The 22,301-nt window shown below is 34.4% G+C and overlaps 1 protein-coding gene and 1 long non-coding RNA gene across 3 annotated transcripts; one reads left to right on the top strand and one right to left on the bottom strand.

The window, feature by feature from the left end:
- The first annotated feature begins 3,072 nt into the window (after window positions 1-3,072).
- On the top strand, window positions 3,073-5,221 carry LOC113285627. Of its 2 annotated transcripts, none has more exons than XR_003328817.1 (4): window positions 3,073-3,226; window positions 3,874-4,020; window positions 4,122-4,170; window positions 4,629-5,221. It is a non-coding gene; the product is annotated as an uncharacterized LOC113285627 (long non-coding RNA). The 2 variants fall into 2 exon arrangements; XR_003328818.1 differs by lacking the exon at window positions 3,073-3,226 and adding an exon at window positions 3,375-3,631.
- Window positions 5,222-8,128: 2,907 nt separating this feature from the next.
- Window positions 8,129-10,459, bottom strand: LOC113287467 (B-box zinc finger protein 22-like). The gene is made up of 3 exons (XM_026536230.1): window positions 10,084-10,459; window positions 9,025-9,453; window positions 8,129-8,667 (listed from the first exon to the last, which is right to left on the bottom strand). Exons 1-3 carry the CDS (start codon window positions 10,267-10,269, stop codon window positions 8,380-8,382), a joined length of 903 nt encoding a protein of 300 aa, XP_026392015.1. The 5' UTR covers window positions 10,270-10,459; the 3' UTR covers window positions 8,129-8,379.
- Between the last annotated feature and the right edge of the window lie 11,842 nt (window positions 10,460-22,301).

Raw genomic sequence — 22,301 nt, forward strand, 5'->3', positions numbered from 1 at the left:
AGTCTAACTATGTTCTAAGTTTTCTTAATATTGTACCCTTTTTCCTCAGTTTAGGATTTGTCCCTTTGGATTTTCCTGGAGAGGTTTTAATGAGGAAGTTAACTTATACACAGTGGTCATCAAGAAGGGAACTACATGTGAAAAATTATATTTGACGAACTATGTTCGAAATACTATATGTAAGTCACTACTATTGGACCACACAAGGAAGAGTGTCGTAAGGCCTTGGGGGCATGTATGTGCGGTCCATATAGATGTAACCAGGATTACCACATAGCTTATATATAAAGGCTTAAACCTGCGTAATACTCCCTCTGTTTCTGGAAAAGAGATACTTTCACTTTTTCATTTTGGCCTAATATCCAATGAATAAGAGCTCTTCTTTTGTATTATGTTAGTTATTAATTTATCACCTGACTAATTTATCCAAATTATACTGTAATTAGTTATTGCCATTTCAATTGAATTGTTATTTCAGTATTCGGAACAACCAAATCATCCATAGTTTAACCTGCATTTCAAAATACGTAACGTGCAAAATGGCCAACGACAATGAGTCATTTCTTGAGCCCCATAAAACCACTTTCCAGTATTGGAGAGAAACATGCATCATGAACAATAACTAAGTTACGTCCCGTTTCTTTGCAGACAGGGTTGAGAAACCCATAACAATGTAGCAGATAAATTAGCTAAGAATGCTAGAAAGCTAAGAGCCTGTTTAGTACAGTTTTTAAAAACAATTTGTTGTTTTCAAAAACACAAAAAATAAAAAACAAGAGAAAACATGTTTGGTAGGGACATTTTCAGAAAATATTTTCTATTTGTTTTCTGTTTTTGAAAACAAAAAAAATGAAAACAACAAATTATTGTTTTCTGTGTTTTCCTTTTTTTCTTTTTTTGTTTCTTCTTCTTCTTTTCAGAACAAAGTAAGAGTCGGGGGAATGACTGCAAGTGAGTCATGGCCAGTATCACTATCTCTTATAAGAGTCTTTATATTTGATCTGATTTAGTTGATTTTCCTTGGTATTCAAAAACAGATTTTATCTTACCAAACGAAAAAAGGTATGTTTTTAAAACAGTGCAAAACTATTTTTGAGAAATGTTTTTAAAAATTGTACCAAACATGATCTAAGATTTTCTAAACAGCAACGGCACACAGTGCCAAACTTTTTCTTTTCAATTATTTATTTTAATAGGAAAAAAAGTTACTCCTAAATGCAAGTCTATGTAATACGTCCGAACTGAGATGGCCGCATTTCAGTTCCTTCCGCACTTGTAATATGTCTGAAGAGGAAACCTTGTTGGGAGATGGCCATATTTCAGTTTACAGGATTACTAGCCTGAAGTAACTTTTCGCGTTTCTAATGAACTCATAGTCTTACTAGCCTATTTTAAGAGGAAACCTTGTTGGGAGATGGCCATATTGTAATAGGAAAAAAAGTTACTCCTAAATGCAAGTCTATGTAATACGTCCGAACTGAGATGGCCGCATTTCAGTTCCTTCCACACTTGTAATATGTTTGAAGAGGAAACCTTGTTGGGAGATGGCCATATTTCAGTTTAAGGATTACTAGGCTGATGTAACTTTTCGCATTTCAGTTCCTTCCACACTTGTAATATGTCTGAAGAGGAAACCTTGTTGGGAGATGGCCATATTTCAGTTTACAGGATTACTAGCCTGATGTAACTTTTCGCGTTTCTAATGAACTCATAGTCTTGTACATTCTCTATATAATAACAGAGTTTTTTAATGCGTTCTCATTCACCGGAGCTCCACATTTACCAGAACTCCACGTTAATTCTCGTTTCTGGTTGATTCTGGCCCCAACAGTTTTTTGTTTTTGTAAAGTTATTAAATATAAGCCAATATAATTTAAGGATAATATCTTTTTATTCCAATAATAAAATAGCTAAATCCAAAATATTCTTCTAACCTAAAATAGCTAGATTTTAAAAATCTCATAACATGCCAAATTTATATTGATGAAAAAATTAAAATATCTTAAATATATTTTTCAATCATGATAATCACAAAAATCCACTTTTTCATCGTGATAATCAACAAATTAAATAACAAAATCCACGATAATCAACGAGTTAAATAACAAATTAAATAACAAAATCCACTTTTTGCATCATGATAATCAACGAATTATGCCACGATCCCACAATAAATCAAATGGTTATTAAATAATAAACAAATAGCGTCAAATGTCCAATGTCCGTTTACAGTTTTAATAAAAAGAATTTTTCCTAATTACAACCCCAAAACTATCAATTAAACTCCAAAATAGATAAATCGAAAAAGAAATCATGGGTACTAACCTTTTGATCTAGCAATGAATCTCTTTTGCGTGAATCTTTGTTAGTGGTCCTGCACATCAGTTGGAATTTTTGTTAGTATTTTGGATAAATAATTGATAGCAAAGATTATAATCAAAAAGAAGCTAATACAAAACAAACGAGCATTAACAAAAAAAAATCGTCCTAATTTCACTATTATTTTTCTTAACTTTGTTTTTTCCATAATTAAAAGTAAAATATGTTTAGAATAGAAAATAGTTTAGATATTATGTGTGTAAGAATAGCTGTAGACATTAATTGCGGCAATAAGAGAATATCTAATTTTCATCAATATTGTGTCATTATTTTCTATTTTTTTACTATTTCTAGATTCTGACTAATAGGAGAAAATTTCAATAGATATTTTCTATATAAAGCGTGACAGTAAAGATATTTTTTTTTTTGGAAAAAAATATAGCGCAATAAAAATTGACTTTCCAAAAATATAAATTTATTACAAATTAATATCGAAAATATATTATTCAATAACAGATATTATTCCCTCAATAATATTGAGTTCTCTTAATAATTTATTACAAATTAATATCGATTGGTAAAAAGATAGTACAATAAGAAAAATCCATGATTTCCGTGCTGGAGCTTGCCAAATATATTAGAAATTCGATATTAATTGATAATGTTCCAAAAAAAAATCATTTTATTTATGGGTTTAGTGTCTTTATATAAATCATTAGAGCAAAAGTTAACCTCGGCCATGGTTTGCACGCCGCTTCTTTCTGGATTTGATTATTTATTTTTTTAATTAATTGTTGACGTATTTGTTGTTTGATGTGCAGGTATTTTGGAAGCGCGGTGATTGACACTGCAAATATTATTGCAACAAGATTCTAATCTAATATATACTGTCGCATGGAGGAAATTGGTAGATCCCTTTATCTCTTTTGAATCTTGCTGTAGAAATATTGAATCGTTAGTAGAAAATCAAATATTATTGCAACAAGATTCTAATCTAATATATACTGCCGCCTGGAGGAAATTGGTAGATCCCTTTTTATCTCTTTTGAATCTTGCTGTAGAAATATAGAATCGTTAGTAGAAAATCGTGGAGGTATTAAAACAAGGTATTGAGTAATTGAAATTTTGAGGGAAAAAAAAAAAGCGAATGAGTTTCAATAATTTGTCCTTAATATTGCTCTTTCAAAAAAAAAAAAACCATAACTTTTTTATTCAAAATATGTAATGATCCTCGATATATTTTCTTGGATCAAAAATATCACAATAGGAAGATTTGGAGATATAAAAAGATATGGTGGCTATCTAAAATTTTGTAAGTTGCATCAATTTTAAGATATTGCTTGATATTATTTTCAAAATGAGATTTTTTCTTTTTGTGGTAACATAATTTTGGTGAATCTCTATTTAAAGCTTTCTAGCGAATGCCATCTGCGTTAGGTTTTTTTTTTCCTTCTTCTTTTCAGCCAATTCTGTTTCTTGCGCTGTTGGGTTTCGTTTCCTGATTTATTTTCTTTTATTGTTGTTTGCTTTGCATGTTGATGCTGATGATTGCAGCAATGGGAGGTGGTTAATTCGTTTGGAGCTTTACGACGATGAGAAAGACGAATACGAGGTATAATGAAACAATGAATTGTGTTTTGTGATTTTTTGTTAGTTTTGTTTACAGCAGCTGTTGGTGATACCTTTTATCGGTGTTTATGGGTGAGTCATGGAACTAATTCTTCGTTGTTTTCTTTCCTTTTTAGGTATTATTATTTCTTGGTTTGATTTTAATTATCTTGTTGTACTTTTGTTGTCTATAGCAAATTAGAGGATCTGAAAATAGAAGGGAACTCATATACATGGATGATGGTATAAATTTTTCTTCATTCTCTTATACTTTTTTTTCCTATAATTTTAATACTCATATTTCCCTTCTATTCTTGATTTATTTCACTTTTTCTGTCTTTTATTTCATAGTGAAGCTTAACGATAAAATTTTAGCTGACATATTCATCCAGAGCGTTGCTGCTTTTATATACTTAGAGTTGTATTATAAATATTTGACACTTGATGTTTAGATTTTGTTAGTCTTGATCTATAGACATGTTATTTCAATTTATTTACGACCTAGAACTCAATTTTTACAGATTTTTTTGTTATGTTTACTGAAATTAGCTATTAAAATTCTTATAGTGATAAGTAAAAGACTTATCATTTGATGGTTATTCATTAGGTTTCGGCTGCATTGGTTTAATACTATTGGATTGGATTTTTTTTCTTCTTTTGTACCCCAATCTAATGATTATCTGCATATGGATCTTACGCAGGCTTATGGGATCGACAATTGGGTGCACTCCCCAGAAGAGATTACCAATGCAGTTCTCATAGGTTATTAACTAACTTCCAAGTATCAAGGGAAGTTACTCTTACTAAGGAAGGAAACGAATATCAGGATATAAAGTCTCTAAATTGTCGATGGACTTCCAGATAAAGGTATTAATTGAAAGCTTATGGTGGTATTCATGCTTAGCTCTTGATTATTTTTTTTTTCTACGGATATATATCCTTGAATTCTTCGGCATAGTTTGATTCAGGGAGATAGAAAGTTACATGAGTTAATCATAATAATACATGGAAATAAGTACTTAAATGTTGCAGAGAGTTCGATCATCCTGTGTTGCACAGCTTGTGTTTCTCCGGGTTTATATCGTATAACAAAAATTCGGCGGAGAAGAAATTTAATATTATTTGTGCTTAAAAAAATCCCGGTGGAAGGTCACCACATTGGTATCAGAAATACAAATTTCCCGGAGAATACCAAGAGTGGCACATTAACTATTATGGATTTTGTAATCAGAATAATTTGATTTTGTAATTAGAATAATTTCGGTATTGCATTACAATCAGAAGATTTTATTCATATTTTTATAAGATGTTTATTATGTTATCGCCGAGAAAAAGTATCAATGGAAATATATGTCGTGAACAAAAAATTCATCACGGGCCTCAAAATGCGCTGGTATGTAGCAAGCAACTTACATAAAATAAGAGATTATAATTTTTATTTTTGTAGTTTGTATTTTGCAGTATATCGAATACTTATTTTTTGACGCATTGATAAATGAATGAATGCTATAGTTGTTTTGACGTTTTGAAAATTTAAGTTAAATAGTTGGCTTTCTTATTTTGGTGGAGTGATTGTTATACATTGTTTGAACTTGGTTGGGCTAATTTCATGTTTTATTACAAGATATAGCATCTAGCAAGGTATAAAAGTTAAGAGTCGTTTGATAATAACCAACTACATGTCTCTTGCTTAAAACATGAGGCTACCTTCATATTTCGTTAAAACTTCGCTAAAATGTTATGATTATCAATGTCATTTTGGCGTTAGGATATAACATAGTTTTTTTTTTCTATTGATAGAAGACTATAATGGAGTTGGCCAATGCGTTCCTCCATCCTTTTCTTACTTGAAAAGAGAAGGCATGGAATACCTCTCGATCGGTTCTATTTATATGATTATTCAATCCATGAGCATGGATTTTTATATTTTGGCGATTTCATTTTTATTTGAAAATGTTTTTTAGTGCCTATAGAAGAATTACATTTCGGAGTATACTTCTCGGACAGAAAAGAGTGGAATTAGAACCGTGTATCTAATGGATCACAAGGAGAAGATACCAGAGCCTTGATTTTAGTGCAGGTTTAGTTTTTGTGCACGGTTAAATTGTATACAATTCACACCATTTTATATTTTGTTGCTATGAACATTTTTGTTGTTTTGGTTTGGTGGATTTGTTGGACAGAGTAGCATATATAGATCGAAGATTCTGCACCTGTACGGGTGTGTATTAGAAACATGACGTAGGAAGTTCCAACTATGATGACGATGTGGTTCGTAAAATGATCAACCATTATACGAGTGGATATGAGTGAGTTAGGATAACCAAAGAATCGAGAGGTGGATTGCTGAAAGGGGACACTCGATGCAAAAAGAACTGTACTGCCCTATACACTTGCGGGTGGTCAAAAAATAGATGATCTAGCATAACCAACATGCCATACCGTCCGTAACCTCTACTCCCTTTGTTTCATAATTTCCGTCCTTTATAATATTTTCTTTTGTACCAAATGTACCAAATAGTGTTATAAATGTACCAAATACTGTTACCTCCGCTCTATAAACTATAAACTATCCTTTAATTAACTTTAATTATTAGCTCATCTTTGGTGAGATCTATTTAAAATCATAAAGACTATTTACTTAAATAAAAACAAAAAATATGATTTTTATTTTTATTTTTTTATCTTCATATTATTTAAAATTTCTTCTATTTTTGGTTACAAAACAATATTGAATTCTTTAATTACGAAGTTTCTCCATGAATATAATTATTCCATACGGTACGGAAGTCTTAAGTTTCCAAATTTATATATGGTACGGAAATCTTAAGTTTCCAAATTCATAGTATCTTTAGGTAATTGTTAGTTATAATTTTTATGCAAAGCGGACTAAAATTATGAGAAAGAGGGAGTAGAAACGTTAGAGTACTTACACTAGGGGTGTAAATTAGGTCGGGCTCCAGGCCAGACAGGCCTCATAATCAGCTATCCAAAAATTCCTTCGGACCGGCCAGGCCAGGTAGAAACACATATTTTGAATCCCAAAGCTTGCGAAAGCCCGATCTATTAAGCAGGCCAAACATGCTTCAGGTTTTTTGAATTTTCAGAATTCAAATACCTGATTTAACCTAAATTTATATTATAATTTGGAGATTGAATGAACTATAAGTTAAAATAATCTTAAGTAATTAATCTTCTAAATGTAAAATAGAAATGAAAATAAGAATGTTAATCCAAAATATAACCAAAACACGTAACAATTTGCTCTAACATAGAACAAAAATCCTTAAAAACATTAAACGAGTATCAGACATGGCCGTTCGAGCAGGTACCAGGTCAAGCTATTAAATTTTAAGGAAACCCCGAGTCCTCCCATATAAACTAACCAGGCCATGCGGCCCCGTGACGGGCTGCAACAAGCTTTGGGCTCATTCGGATATAGACAAGCTCAAACGGATACAAGCAGACCGAGTATTTTCGGGTATTATTTGCACCCCAAACTTAAACCCATAAAACAAGAGCTTTTCAGTTCGTAGGCACATTGGGTAATCTGAATCTATTTATGGGAACATCCATAAGTTCTAAAAAAATAGTTAGAGTATCCAACATCCATAAAACAAAAGCATTAAAGAAAGACATCCTAACATACTGTGCATGTAATTCTTATAATTATCTATGCATTTTGTTCCCATTTTATTAATTTTATTTTTCTTATATTATATGAATTCTGATTTATTTTGTATTTGATTATTCCAGTGTAAATACATTTTTAGGTTCGTGTGGAAAAATGCAAATTAATCAAAAATAATACCATTAAGCTACCAAAGAAAATTGGTACCCATTTTTTTACTGCATCAAAAGTACGTTAAAAAAGATAAATATTATTTTAAGGATCGTGGACATTGAATCTATGTTAATTATAAATAATATTAGGTAAGTATTTCTTATTAAATATTTAATAATTTTTAGGATCATGTGCATTTAATTTATTAATTTTTTTTTTATTAATATTATTCTCTACTCAACAAAGTTATAAAACAGACCCGTGCGTAGCACGGGTGAAAAACTAGTTATTATTAATGCAACCCCTGGGAGGATATCCCGAATTCCCAAGCAATAAACCTTTGTAGTCGGGTTATACAACATTCTGCCGTCCTTACGGAAATTGTAGAACAATATGAGCAATAACCCAGTGCAAATCTTTAATCACCAAAATATAGTCATATTAAAGGTACTTTTCACCAACACACAGTCATATTAAAGGTACTTTCTTTTCTAAAGTTGGGAATTACACACAACCTACACGGCTACACCCCAAACAAAATACATAAGGAATAACACACCATTTAGCAGGAAGGTTAAGCCTGCCACTCCCCCAACAGCAAATCTACATAATTTACATGTTTAGTCTTTGCAAGTTCTCATCCTAATGCAGAAGATAATGCAGAAGACTTAATACTGTCTCTGGCGTTTCGGGTTTGAGATCTTTGGCTGAGCTCGAATAGGTTGAGGAATGCGTTGGTTGGAGAAAGATACATCTGGCACAGAGAGCTCGTTATCTGGTGAGTTTCGGAAGCTTTTTGGCCAGAAGAGTCCAGAGGCAGTGGGCGGAGATGGGACCTCGGGCACCATCCATCGGATCTCTGGGACCTTACCCAAACACTCGTCCATGTCAAAGTCCTCATCAGTGACTTGCAAAGTTGGAGAGAATCCAGACTCTCCAGTCTTGCCGCTATCAACCTGGTAGATATCACCACAGGTGAGATACTAGATACAGAGACATCAGAAAATTTATCTGCCACAAACCTGGAAGGAGCCAATGGTTAATTAGCTCTTTCCTTCTTCACACCCTAGCCCACAAAAAAGAAAAAAAAAAGAACAGGGGTAGAAGATACTACCATTAGATGGGCTAACATGCATCAACACCACATAACACAAGAATATAACCAGCTTGGGGAGTTAATAGAGCAGACACAAAAAGGAAGTTCTAGCATAGATTAAGCCTAGACTATCCCAGTAATCATAGGATAAGCGTAGGAAGCATCATCCAGGAACGTAACTTTTGTGAATATCAGGAGAAATGATGCATGAACCTACCTTGGAAGTTCCATTATCCATATATCCAAAATTCTGAGTGAAATCAGTTAGTCCGAAGAAATCATCCAGAGGCCACTCAGGCATACTTCCACCAGTTGTACCCCCATAAATTGACAGCTTAGTTGCATGTAGACTGCCATCTCCACCAGGCTGTCGGGATAATACTTCACCATCTCTGCCATTCCGTGATACAGAAGTATCTTTCCTGAACACTGACTGAGACTCCCTTTCCACAGTTTTGTCAACAGAGTCAGATTTTTCCTTGGTAGACAACCCAACCGGTTGTGTGGGTTCTAGGCCTACTTTCACTCCTGTAAGCAGAAACCTTTGGTGGCTTGATACATATGAATTAGCTGTGTGTATAGAAACATCACATTTCCTGCAGAGCAAAGCACGATCTTCTAGACAAAAGAAGTAGCCAACAGCTTCCTACAAACAACAAGAATGGTTTTAGATAAGCAAAGAAGATAGTGGACCATTGCTTACCCATATGAAAATGATCAGTTTTTTCTCAAGAAAGTATAAATATGACCACAAAGAAATTCTCAGATCGGTACTAAATAGATTACAAAGAAAATCCATATACTTTACTACTCTACCATGCACAAAAAATAAAAAATTCTCGAAGAAAAAGTAGATAATGGAAAATAGGATCACGTAATTATTGCATTTCCCATTACACTTTTTATCCCGTAATCGGGTCACCTCCTCAACCTGCAACTAAAAACTTATTACCACATTGGAGCATATTAGGAACACCATACTCTTGAAATTCTAAAATATGGTTTGCTGTTCCCTCAAATAGATCGAGACCAAATAGTTGTAAGTAATTATAAAATACTAAGCGACTAAGATGGACAGCGCAGAAGAACAGATTCCCAACCACAAAATTCTCAGTATACCTAAACAAACAAATCTATCACCGCAACAACCAAACCAGTAAACAAATATCAGATCACAAAAAATAGACTAAAACAAAATAAAGATTTTGAATAATAAACCCATCAGTTTAATAACTAAAATAAAGAAATAATAAAATAAATGATGTTGTGAAATTACCTGACAAATATCACATTTAGGAATCTGAGAAGAAGAAGAAGTAGACAAAGGAATCCTCTGGTGTTTACTAGCAAGCTTATTAGCTGCATGTACTTTAACATCACAAGCCCAACATAGAGCTGCTTCATCAGCACAACACAAAACATTTGCTTCTGCTACCTCACATGAGTTGCACTGAATCTTCATTTCTCTAATCTTTTCTTATCCAAAACCCTAGAAAAAACTATCTATCTCTACAGTATTTGAAGAAAGTTCTTGAAACCCTAATTTATGTGATCTTATTGATCTCTCTAGGCCTGTCTTTTCAGTGTCTTAGGGTTTTAGTAGTGAAGAAGACAATTCAGACAGCTAGAAAAACAAAAAAAAAAAATCAGAACCAGTAATTAGACGAGCGAGGCAGCTCCTTTTAAAACATAACAATAATGAGGGTATTTTGATAATATTCTATATTTACACCCACCTCATTGAGATATTGTTCAGCGGGGTGGACATAGGAGCTAACCATTTTTTAGCGAAAGGTAACCGACATTTTATCTGTGTAGTTGTTATAGTTGTTACACGAAAAACACATTGCACGGGGAAGACCAGGGGCATCACAGGCACGTCCTTTTTTTTAGAACTCTATTGTTGGGGCTAGAAGGGTTGACCATTTTGGGGGCTTATTTATTTTGGGTAGGCAAATTATAGATAAGGGGAGACTTAAGTGATTAAAAAATCAGATTTACCCTTTGTAAATAAATAATTTAAAATCAAACCTAATCTTAATCTTAAATCAAAACCAAACATCAAAATCCATTCATTTTCTCCATTGTTCTTCTTCTTCTCAAAAAAACTCTTAAAAACCTGATAATAACCAATTTCTTCCCCATTGATTCTCAAGATGGCAGCAAGATCAAGAGTGACAAGATCCGGCCGGTTGAACTCTGATTCTGAATCAGGGCAAGTTATTGATGTTCCTTTTCATGGAGATGTGGTGAACCAATCTCTCCAAACACCTGCAAATCCTCCTGTGGTGAACCAATCTCTCCAATCTGTTCAAATCCTCCTGTGGTGAACCAATCTCTCCAATCTGTTCAAACACCTGCGAATCATCCACAAATGGGTCTTACTAGGTAAGAATCGAAAAACCCACCGTTTATTTTACCATTGGATTGAAAAAATAGGTTTGATCATCGTTTTAGGGTTTTAAAAAATGGTTTTCTGAAGCGTTTATGGCCGGGATATCATATCGTCCTGGCCGTAATGTACACTTAACGGTTGGGACATCAAGAACTTCCAACCGTTATTGTCTCACGTGGTTAGGAATATTTGAGAAACCAACCGTGTAAGACTATTACGGATGGGACTTTCCCAACCGTAAGTTGTCCTGTGTTTGCAGAGTAAAATTGAGTGATGAGTGTTTCGGCTGGTAATTTCCTAACCGTAATAAATATTCCTAACTGTTATTTGTATTTTCTAGACGATACTTTTTTTACGATTTGGTCGTCCGCATATTTCTAAGCCGAGACTATGTTTACGGTTAGGTTGTCTCACTTTTCCCGGACGATACTGTTTCTAACGGATGGGTTATCTGTTATTTCCAATCCGTAATCCTATCTTCTGATATGTTTTTCATCATTTTTAGGAACCCTGGGAAGGAGAAAGAACCCCAGGAACTACCAATGTATGATATTGCTACGATGATGGTACGTAGCCTAAATATATGATTCTTTTTTTGGTATACGTTTCTCAAATTATGTACCACTATTAATTGAATGATGTGAAAATAGGTCAAGAGAGCTAAGTGGATTGCCAGGGGACTGAGGCGTAACATTGAGGAGGTTTTATATTTGGATTGCGAGGAACAGAGAAAACTGATTCTCAGGCTTCTGGAGTTACATAATCCAATGAGGGATGATCTATATACTGACGAAGTAATTGATGATTGGATTAGTCTTTCCCAAACTCCCGACAGTTCTTCATCATCTTCTGAGGATGTTCCTTCGATTGTTGGTCGTAGTGGATGATTGTAGATAATTTACTTGTTTAGGTCATTCCAGCTTATGTTTATGCAGACTTTTAGCATGTTTAAGGTTATGGATTTGGGTGATTTACTTTCAGAGTTACTTTTCATTAACTTTGAATGAATGGATAATAGTATTTGGGTGAATGTACGTACAATCTATAATAAAATGACATATGTCACATAATTATTCACAAAAGAAATTTAAACATAGAGAAACGGCTGGGTTCAAGAGTGATATTCCAGCCGTCAAAGTGTACACGGGTGGGTCGACAAGTGATATTCCAGCCGTCAAAGTGTACACGGCTGGGTCGAAAAGTATTATTCCTAACCGTAAACCATTTACGTCCAGGAATACCAAGACGTATAGTTTCCTGTAACTGGAGGAGTCGGCTTACGGCCTAAAAACGAGCCGTAAAACTGGTTATGGCTGGGTAACCCAACCAGCGCCGCCAGCATTAAATAGCATTTAATATTTTCGGACAGGAAACCTAACCGCTGCCGACAGTATTAAATGCTTCCCATGCCGACATGAAACCCAACCTGGTCGTAATTGACTAGTTACGGCTAGGAATTTTTCATCGTTCCATCCGTAAGGTTTAGTAAATGCTGGGAGTTCATGAACTGTGAGCCGTACAACTCAATAACGGCCAGGATCTCATGGTTTTCCACCCGTGATTATACCTGGCGGCTAGAAACCTATGGTTTTCGAAAGGAAAAAGTCGAAACTCTGAGCTTCAAAACTGAAATAGGAGTTAGAATAGATGTATACCTGGTAATCTTGAGTAATTGTTTCTTCGATTTCTTCTACTTCTTGGGTTGGTCCTTCGAAATCATAGTAGGGTTCATAAGGGATATTTTGAGTTTGAGAAGAAATTTCATGATTTTGTGAAAAATCAGCAAAGAACTGATCGTTGTTGATGGGCATTAATATGTTATCATATTTTGAAGATGAGGGTTTCACCTACATCAAAAGTTTTGCTTGAGTCACTGATTTTCATTTTTTTCCCCAATTTTTTTCCCTCCTCTTCTTCTTCTTCTTCTTTTCCCTCTATTTTCTTTTTGTTTTGATTTTCAACTTCAACACTTAACTTAAGGAAATGAATTAGTGTTGATTAATTAACTAATCATGATTAATTAATAACATTAATCAAGTTCATTATGTAAAATCAGTGAGGGGTCATATTAGTCATTTATATAAATATTTGATGGGGGTGTCCCAATTACTATTTGGCATCCCTTGACATCCCCCAAAAGACCATGACTTTTCAAGCCCCAATAACAGGATTCTCTTTTTTATGTCGTGTTTGTATTTATTTATTTTTTATTTTTATTTTTTGACAGGTAAAGGGCAAATTTCATTAAAAGAAGCTTGGTTCATCGGAAAGATGAAGGAAGCTTAGGAAAACAAAGGAATTAGCTGTGAATAACAACATTCCATTTACAAATTAAAGTACTGAGAGCATAGCCTTCAAACAATTTTGTATGCACAGACCAATTATACAAAGTGCATTCTACAGAGACAATTAGTTGTATTGGCGTTACCGACGTCACCGTTAAAAGAAATTGTTGCAAATTCAAAACAAGCGTGCCAAACTGACTGTTACGAGTATTGTTAATAAATGACAGTTCTCTGCGACAGTCTGTAGGCGTCAAATGTTCTTCTTCTTCTTCTCTGCAGCAGCAGAGAAATCTGCTCTGCAACCCTCTGTTCTTCTCCTCAACTCTCGATGCCCATCTATGACTCCAGTAAACTCATTATATAGTATCAGCACCACCCAATATCTCTTGTTCAATGCGCAAATATTCTCTCTTTACTCCATTATTCTCCACGGGAATATTTTCTATTATTATCATGTGATTCTGAGTTGTTTGATTCATCCCAAAACCCCCCATTAGACAGCCTCAAATATTAAAAGAATATCCTACGTAACTTCCTATTATAACTCAGAGAATCAAATCACTTAAACCCGAAAATATCTTCTTTTGACTTCTCTAACAAATCATGGAGATTTTATTCTCCTTCCCTTTTCTGTTACGTGTATATGAGTTGTTGAACTATCTTCAGGATAATAACAAATCAAAACAGAATATCTTCTTTCCATTTCCTTCCATATAACTCCCAAATATAACAGAACACCCGAGTTATTCTCTCTTCCCTGTCTAACGATAATCAACAGATTTCCTCCCTTTTTTAACGTGAAACAATTAATTACCAACCCTGTTTTGACCTAACAGGGAGATAAGAATCCAAAATCGAGAGAAGTCGTGGAAATCAATTCCAGAAATGTACGCAGCTTAACACCATTTTCCGGCCAAAAATAATTACTTAAACCGTGAAGAAGAAGGTGTCCCCTATCCAGAGTAAGGTTGCCTATAACAGTGGGGTGTCTTGGGGTGCAAATAGAAGCTGGAGTGCCCTTTAGAAATGAGGTGTCTCTTAGTAATTGAGGTGCCCCTTAACCAACAGTGAGAGTCCGCTTAGCAAATGCCCTCCGGGGGTGCGTTTAACAACTTTTCGAGCTGATTCTTCTAAAAATGTTTATTGCCAAAAAAAAACACCTACACACAAGTTTAATAGTGATAAAATGAGTCCCAGCTATGTATTTATGGGTGAAAATGTGTCACACTTGCGTGTTCATCAAATTTTCCCACACTTACGTTTTGCTAGTCCTCGAGCACAACAGAAAATTGACCCGCTACACAGCTGGTCATATAATAAGATAGAGAGAAAGTGACCCGCTACACAGCTGGTCATATTTTTTAATTTTTTTTAAGACCCGCTACACGGCTGGTCATAATATATCTGCAAACCTACAATAGACCCGCTTCACAGCTGGTCATAAATTGCAAGAAAATTCCTGAAAAAGAAAAAAAAAAAGTTAACCACTCCCTCACACTTAAACATTACATTGTCCTCAATGTAATTGAGTCATCCAATATAAAATTTAAGATCGAAAATTCATAATATGCGAAAATAAACAAATAAAAATAAAATAAGAAAATAGAATTACCTACTGGAATATACATAAACGATTCTCCATATATCAACAACCTAAATAGTTAGGGATCGACCCAAAGAACAATATACACAACCAGTGATAACCTCAGATCTTCGTTGTAGCAACGTAAATATATAGAGATTATCAAAAGGAAAGAGATGCCCACATACCTAGTTTTTGCAAAGGATAAATCGTCAGTAACAAGAATTACCGACTCAAGTGGTTCACTGTGGGTGGGAACTGAAACCATTTGGGAGACATGCACAGGCAAAGAGAAGTCACGAGATGCAAAATAATCTAGTAATACTGGAGAAGCACGCAGTTCTAATCCAAAATTAGGAATCTTTTGAAAAGTTGTGCTAACGATTATAGGGATATTAACTTCTCCACAGGGTTTGTAACCCTGTACTAAATCATCATCATAATCATCATCAACCAAGGAATCAATAGGAGTATCACAATAGAGATGATTAAAAGAAACCTTATAGATAGAGTATAATGTCTCTAAGTCATTAGACTTAACTACAGTTTCCTAGGAATTAACACATTCTTCATAAGCATCATTGTTATAGCACTGATATGTCACACTGTCTAAAAGAATGATGTCCTCAATCCTAAACTTATCATTTTGAATAGGTGAGTGATCATTAACACGATCAGGAGTTGGACTAAAAACACCACCTTCACTTGGTATGACAATGTATTTATTCCTATGATCACAACTATCAAGTTCATCATCATTCTCCATACACATTAACTCATTAGTTAAAGCAGTTTCATCATAAATATCAAGAGTATAAGAAAAATCATAACTTGTATCCTCAGTAATACCACGATCTTCTACCGAGTGTGTTAGTTGAGCAATCGATAAATCAGTTTGTTCAGAAAGTTGATCAATATAAGCTTGGGTTTTACTCAGCTCAGCAAAAAGTAACTCATTAGCCTTGGTCTGTTCAGCAATTTCAATATTGAGGCGTTCTAACAAAGATAGTTGTGATGCAGATGGGTCACAGTAAGATTGATCATCTCTCTCATACTGTGACGGAGAAATGTGTGAATAATAATTGGAATCAACACATTGTGGCTCATAATCAGGGTATGATTGGTAATGGTCATAACCTTCACAAAATCCAGAATGATCATACCTATGAGAATAATTCTAATCATTATTTACACACTCGGCAGATTCCTGATAATGAGAAGGTTCATATGCATACTCCTCATTTGAAATATCAGATGACTCCTCTGCAGTCTCAGCTCTTTTGGTAAGATTCCAAAAAGCTATAAAAGAAGTCGACTCACTGGAAACCATAATACAAAGTAAGGTTTTCCCAATAACTCACCTTGCAAAATCTTTGTGAGAATATCAAGTACTTACTTTAGGCCTGTTGTTGACTCCAATCGCCACTCTTCAGACTAATGTACCTAAGAAAAATCAAATAAGCTACGTAAAAAGAAATAAAAAGTAAATATAAAAATTAAAGAAAAAAATAATAATAAGCTATGTACAAAAAAAAATTATAAAAAAAAATAATAACTATGTACAAAATACCAATTACAATATTCCTCAACCGCTCCCCGGCAGCGGCGCCAAAAAATGGTGAGATTTTTAATTTTTTGTAGTAATAAGATTCGAACAACTATAAGACTTGTGAAGATTAAATTTAAAGATTAATAATAAAGGGAGAGTTACTGGGTCTAGAATTCCACCGAATTCATATCATAAGGCTCAATTATTCATTCTCAACAATTATCGCTCAATAAAAATAACATCGACTCTTATTTTGCCAAAGTAGATTCTATTAGTTATAAATCGTAAGCATGGGACATAAAATATTTAAGCAAGCATGACCCATCAAATAAAATAATAACTAATTAATTCAAATCATAATTCTATTTTAATTAGTGCAAAAGTCATATAGAAAGTAAAATAAATTTACCTATGTATGAAATTCGGCTTCCTCCGTCTTCCCAGTGTTGGGGTTTAGATCATTAGGTTGGAAACACGCTCAAAAATATAATTCATAGCTCAAAAGGTGTTTCTATTGAAGAAGAGTAATAACATAGTGAATCTGCAACGCTGTATTGGCGTTACAGACGTCACCGTTACAAGAAATTGTTGCAAATTCAAAACAAGCGTGCCAAACTGACTGTTACGAGTTCTGTTAATAAACGACAGTTCTCTGCGACAGTCTGTAGGCGTCAAATATTCTTCTTCTTCTTCTCTGCAGCAGCAGAGAAATCTGCTCTGCAAACCTCTGTTCTTATCCCCAACTCTCGATGCCCATCTATGACTCCAGTAAACTCATTATATAGTCTCAGCAGCACCCAATATCTCTTGTTCAATGCGCAAATATTCTCTCTTTACTCTATTATTCTCCACGGGAATATTTTTCATTATTATCACGCGATTCTGAGTTGTTTGATTCATCCCAAAACCCCCCATTAGACAGCCGCAAATATTAAAAGAATATCCTACGTAACTTCCTATTATAACTCAGAGATCAAATCACTTAAACCCGAAAATATCTTCATTTGACTTCTCTGCCGAATAATGGAGATTTTATTCTCCTTCCCTTTTCTGTTACGTGTATATGAGCTGTTGAACTATCTTCAGGATAATAACAAATCAAAACAGAATATCTTCTTTCCATTTCCTTCCATATAACTTCCAAATATAACAGAACACCCGAGTTATTCTCTCTTCCCTGTCTAACAATAATCAACAGATTTCCTCCCTTTTTTAACATGAAACAATCAATTACCAACCCTGTTTTGACCTAACAGGGAGATAAGAATCCAAAATCGAGAGAAGTCGTGGAAATCAATTCCAGAAATGTACGCAGTTTAACACCATTTTCCCGCCAAAAATAATTACTTAAACCGTGAAGAAGAAGCTGTCCCCTATCCAGAGTAGGGTTGCCTATAACAGTGGGGTGTCTTGGGGTGCAAATAGAAGCTGGAGTGCCCCTTAGAAATGAGGTGTCCCTTAGTAATTGAGGTGCCCCTTAACCAACAGTGAGAGTCCGCTTAGCAAATGCCCTCCGGGGGTGCGTTTAACAACTTTTCGAGCTGATTCTTCTAAAAATGTTTATTGCAAAAAAAAAACACCTATACACAAATTTAATAGTGATAAAATGAGTCTCAGCTAATGTATTTATGAGTGATAATGTGTCACACTTGCGTGTTCATCAAATTCCCCCACACTTACATTTTGTTAGTCCTCGAGCAAAACAGAAAATTGACCCGCTACACAGCTGGTCATATAATAAGATAGAGAGAAAGAGACCCTCTACACAGCTAGTCATTTTTTATTTTTTTAAGACCCGCTACACAGCTGGTCATAATATACCTACAAACCTACAATAGACCAGCTTCATAAATTGCAAGAAAATTCCTGAAAAAGAAAAAGGAAAAAGGAAAAAGTTAACCACTCCCCCACACTTAAACATTACATTGTCCTCAATGTAATTGAGTCATCCGATATAAAATTTAAGATTGAAAATTCATAATATACGAAAATAAACAAATAAAAATAAAATAAGAAAATAGAATTACCTACTGGAATATACATAAAGGATTCTCCATATATCAACAACCTAAATAGTTGGGAATCGACCCAAAGAACAATATATACAACCAGTGATAACCTCAGATCTTCGTTGTAGCAACGTAAAGATATAGAGATTATCAAAAGAAAAGAGCTGCCCACATACCTTGTTTTTGCAAAGGATAAATCGTCAGTAACAAGAATTACCAACTCAAGTGGTTCACTGTGGGTGGGAACTGAAACTATTTGGGAGACATGCACAGGCAAAGAGAAGTCACGAAATGCAAAATAATCTAGTAATACTGGAGAAGCACGCAGATCTAATCCAAAATTAGGAATCTTCTGAAAAGTTGTGCTAACGATTCTAGGGATATTAACTTCTCCACTGGGTTTGTAACCCTGTAAAAAATCATCAACATAATCATCATCAACCAAGGAATCAATAGGAATATCACAATAGAGATGATTAAAAGAAACTTTATAGATAGAGTATAATGTCTCTAAGTCGTTAGAATTAACTACAGTTTCCTCGGAATTAACACATTCTTCATAAGCATCATTGTTATAGCACTGATATGTCGCACCGTCTAAAAGAATGGCGTCTTCAATCCTAAACTCATCCTTTTGAATAGGTGAGTGATCATTAACACGATCAGGAGTTGGACTAAAAACACCACCTTCACTTGGTATGACAATGTCTCTATTCCTATGATCACAACTATCAAGTTCATCATCATTCTCCATTCACATTAACTCATTAGTTAAAGAAGTTTCATCATAAATATCAAGAGTATAAGAAAAATCATAACTTGTATCCTCAGTAAGACCACGATCTTCTACCGAGTGTGTTAGTTGAGCAATCGATAAATCAGTTTGTTCAGAAGGTTGATCAATATAAGCTTGGGTTTTAATCAGCTCAGCAAAAAGTAACTCATTATCCGTGGTCTGTTCAGCAATTTCATTATTGAGGCGTTCTAACAAAGATAGTTGTGATGCAGATGGGTCACAGTAAGGTTGATCATCTCTCTCATACTGTGACGGAGAAATGTGTGAATAATAATTGGAATCAACACATTGTGGCTCATAATCAGGGTAATATTGGTAATGGTCATAACCTTCACAAAATCCGGAATGATCATACCTATGAGAATAATTCCAATCATTATTTACACACTCGGCAGATTCCTGATAATGAGAAGGTGCATATGCATACTCCTCATGTGAAATATCTGATGACTCCTCTGCAGTCTCAGCCCTTTTGGTAAGATTCCAAAAATCTATAAAAGAAGTCAACTCACTGGAAACCATACTACAAAGTAAAGTTTTCCCAATAACTCACCTTGCAAAATCTTTGCGAGAATATCAAGTACTTACTTTAGGCCTGTTGTTGACTCCAATCGCCGCTCTTCAGACTAAGGTACCTAAGCAAAATAAAATATGCTACGTAAAAAGAACTAAAAGAATATATAAAAATAAAAGAAAATAATAATAATAAGCTATGTACAAAAAAAAATATATATAAAAATAATAACTATGTACAAAGTACCAATTCCAATATTCCTCAACCGCTCCCCGGCAGCGGTGCCAAAAAATGATGGGATTTTTAATTTTTTGTAGTAATAATATTCGAACTCCAAGACTTGTGAAGATTAAATTTAAATATTTAATAATAAAGGGAGAGTTACTGGGTCTAGGATTCCACCGAATTCATATCATAAGGCTCAATTATTCATTCTCAACAATTATCGCTCAATAAAAATAACATCGACCCTTATTTTGCCAAAGTAGATTCTTAAAATATTAGTTATAAATCATAAGAATGGGACATCAAACATTTAAGCAAGCATGACCCATCAAATAAAATAATAACTAATTAATTTAAATCATAATTCTATTTTAATTAGTGCAAAACCCATATAAAAAATAAAATAAATTTACCCATGTATGAAATTCGGCTTCCTCCGTCGTCCCAGTGTTGGGGTTTAGATCATTAGGTTGGAAACACACTCAAAAATATAATTCATAGATCAAAAGGTGTTTTTATTGAAGAAGAGTAATAATATAGTGAATCTGCAACGCTGTATTGGCGTTACAGACGTCACCGTTACAAGAAATTGTTGCAACTTCAAAAAAAGCGTGCCAAACTGACTGTTACGAGTACTGTTAATAGACGACGGTTCTCTGCGACAGTCTGTAGGCGTCAAATCTTCTTCTTCTTCTCTGCAGCAGCAGAGAAATCTGCTCTGCAACCCTCTGTTCTTCTCCCCAACTCTCGATGCCCATCTATGACTCCATTAAACTCATTATATAGTCTCAGCAACACCCAATATCTCTTGTTAAATGCGCAAATATTCTCTCTTTACTCCATTATTCTCCACGGGAACATTTTCCATTATTATCACGCGATTCTGAGTTGTTTGATTCATCCCAAAACACCCCATTAGACAGCCGTAAATATTAAAAGAATATCCTACGTAACTTCCTATTATAACTCAGAGATTAAATCACTTAAAGCCGAAAATATCTTCTTTTGACTTCTCTGCCAAATCATGGAGATTTTATTCTCCTTCCCTTTTCTGTTACGTGTATATGAGCTGTTGAACTATCTTCAGGATAATAACAAATCAAAACAGAATATCTTCTTTCCATTTCCTTCCATATAACTCCCAAATATAACAGAACACCCGAGTTATTCTCTCTTCCCTGTCTAACGATAATCAACAGATTTCCTCCCTTTTTTAACGTGAAACAATCAATTACCAACCTTGTGTTTGACCTAACATGGAGATTTGAATCCAAAATCGAGAAAAGTCGTGGAAATCAATTCCAGAAATGTACGTAGCTTAACACCATTTTCCCGCCAAAAATAATTACTTAAACCGTGAAGAAGAAGCTATCCCCTATCCAGAGTAGGGTTGCCTATAACAGTGGGGTGTCTTGGGGTGAAAATAGAAGCTGGAGTGCCCCTTGGAAATTAGGTGTCCCTTAGTAATTGAGGTGCCCCTTAACCAACAGTGAGAGTCCGCTTGGCAAATGCCCTCCGGGGGTGCGTTTAACAACTTTTCGAGCTGATTCTTCTAAAAATGTTTATTTCCAAAAAAAAACACCTATACACAAGTTTAATAGTGATAAAATGAGTCCCAGCTAATGTATTTATGGGTGAAAATGTGTCACACTTGCGTGTCATCAAATTCCCCCACACTTACATTTTGTCAGTCCTCGAGAAAAACAGAAAATTGACCCGCTACACAGCTGGTCATATAATAAGATAGAGAAAAAGAGACCCGCTACACAGTTGGTCATTTTTTATTTTTCTATGACCCGCTACACAGCTGGTCATAATATACCTGCAAACCTACAATAGACCAGCTTCATAAATTGCAATAAAATTCCTGAAAAAGAAAAAGGAAAAAGGAAAACGTTAACCACTCCCTCACACTTAAACATTACATTGTCCTCAATGTAATTGAGTCATCCGATATAAAATTTAAGATTGAAAATTCATAATATACGAAAATAAACAAATAAAAATAAAATAAGAAAATAGAATTACCTACTGGAATATACATAAAGGATTCTCCATATATCAACAACCTAAATAGTTGGGGATCGACCCAAAGAACAATATGTACAACCAGTGATAACCTCAGATCTTCGTTGTAGC

This window comes from Papaver somniferum, chromosome 6 (genome assembly GCF_003573695.1).
Source record: "Papaver somniferum cultivar HN1 chromosome 6, ASM357369v1, whole genome shotgun sequence".
Lineage (NCBI taxonomy): Eukaryota > Viridiplantae > Streptophyta > Magnoliopsida > Ranunculales > Papaveraceae > Papaver > Papaver somniferum.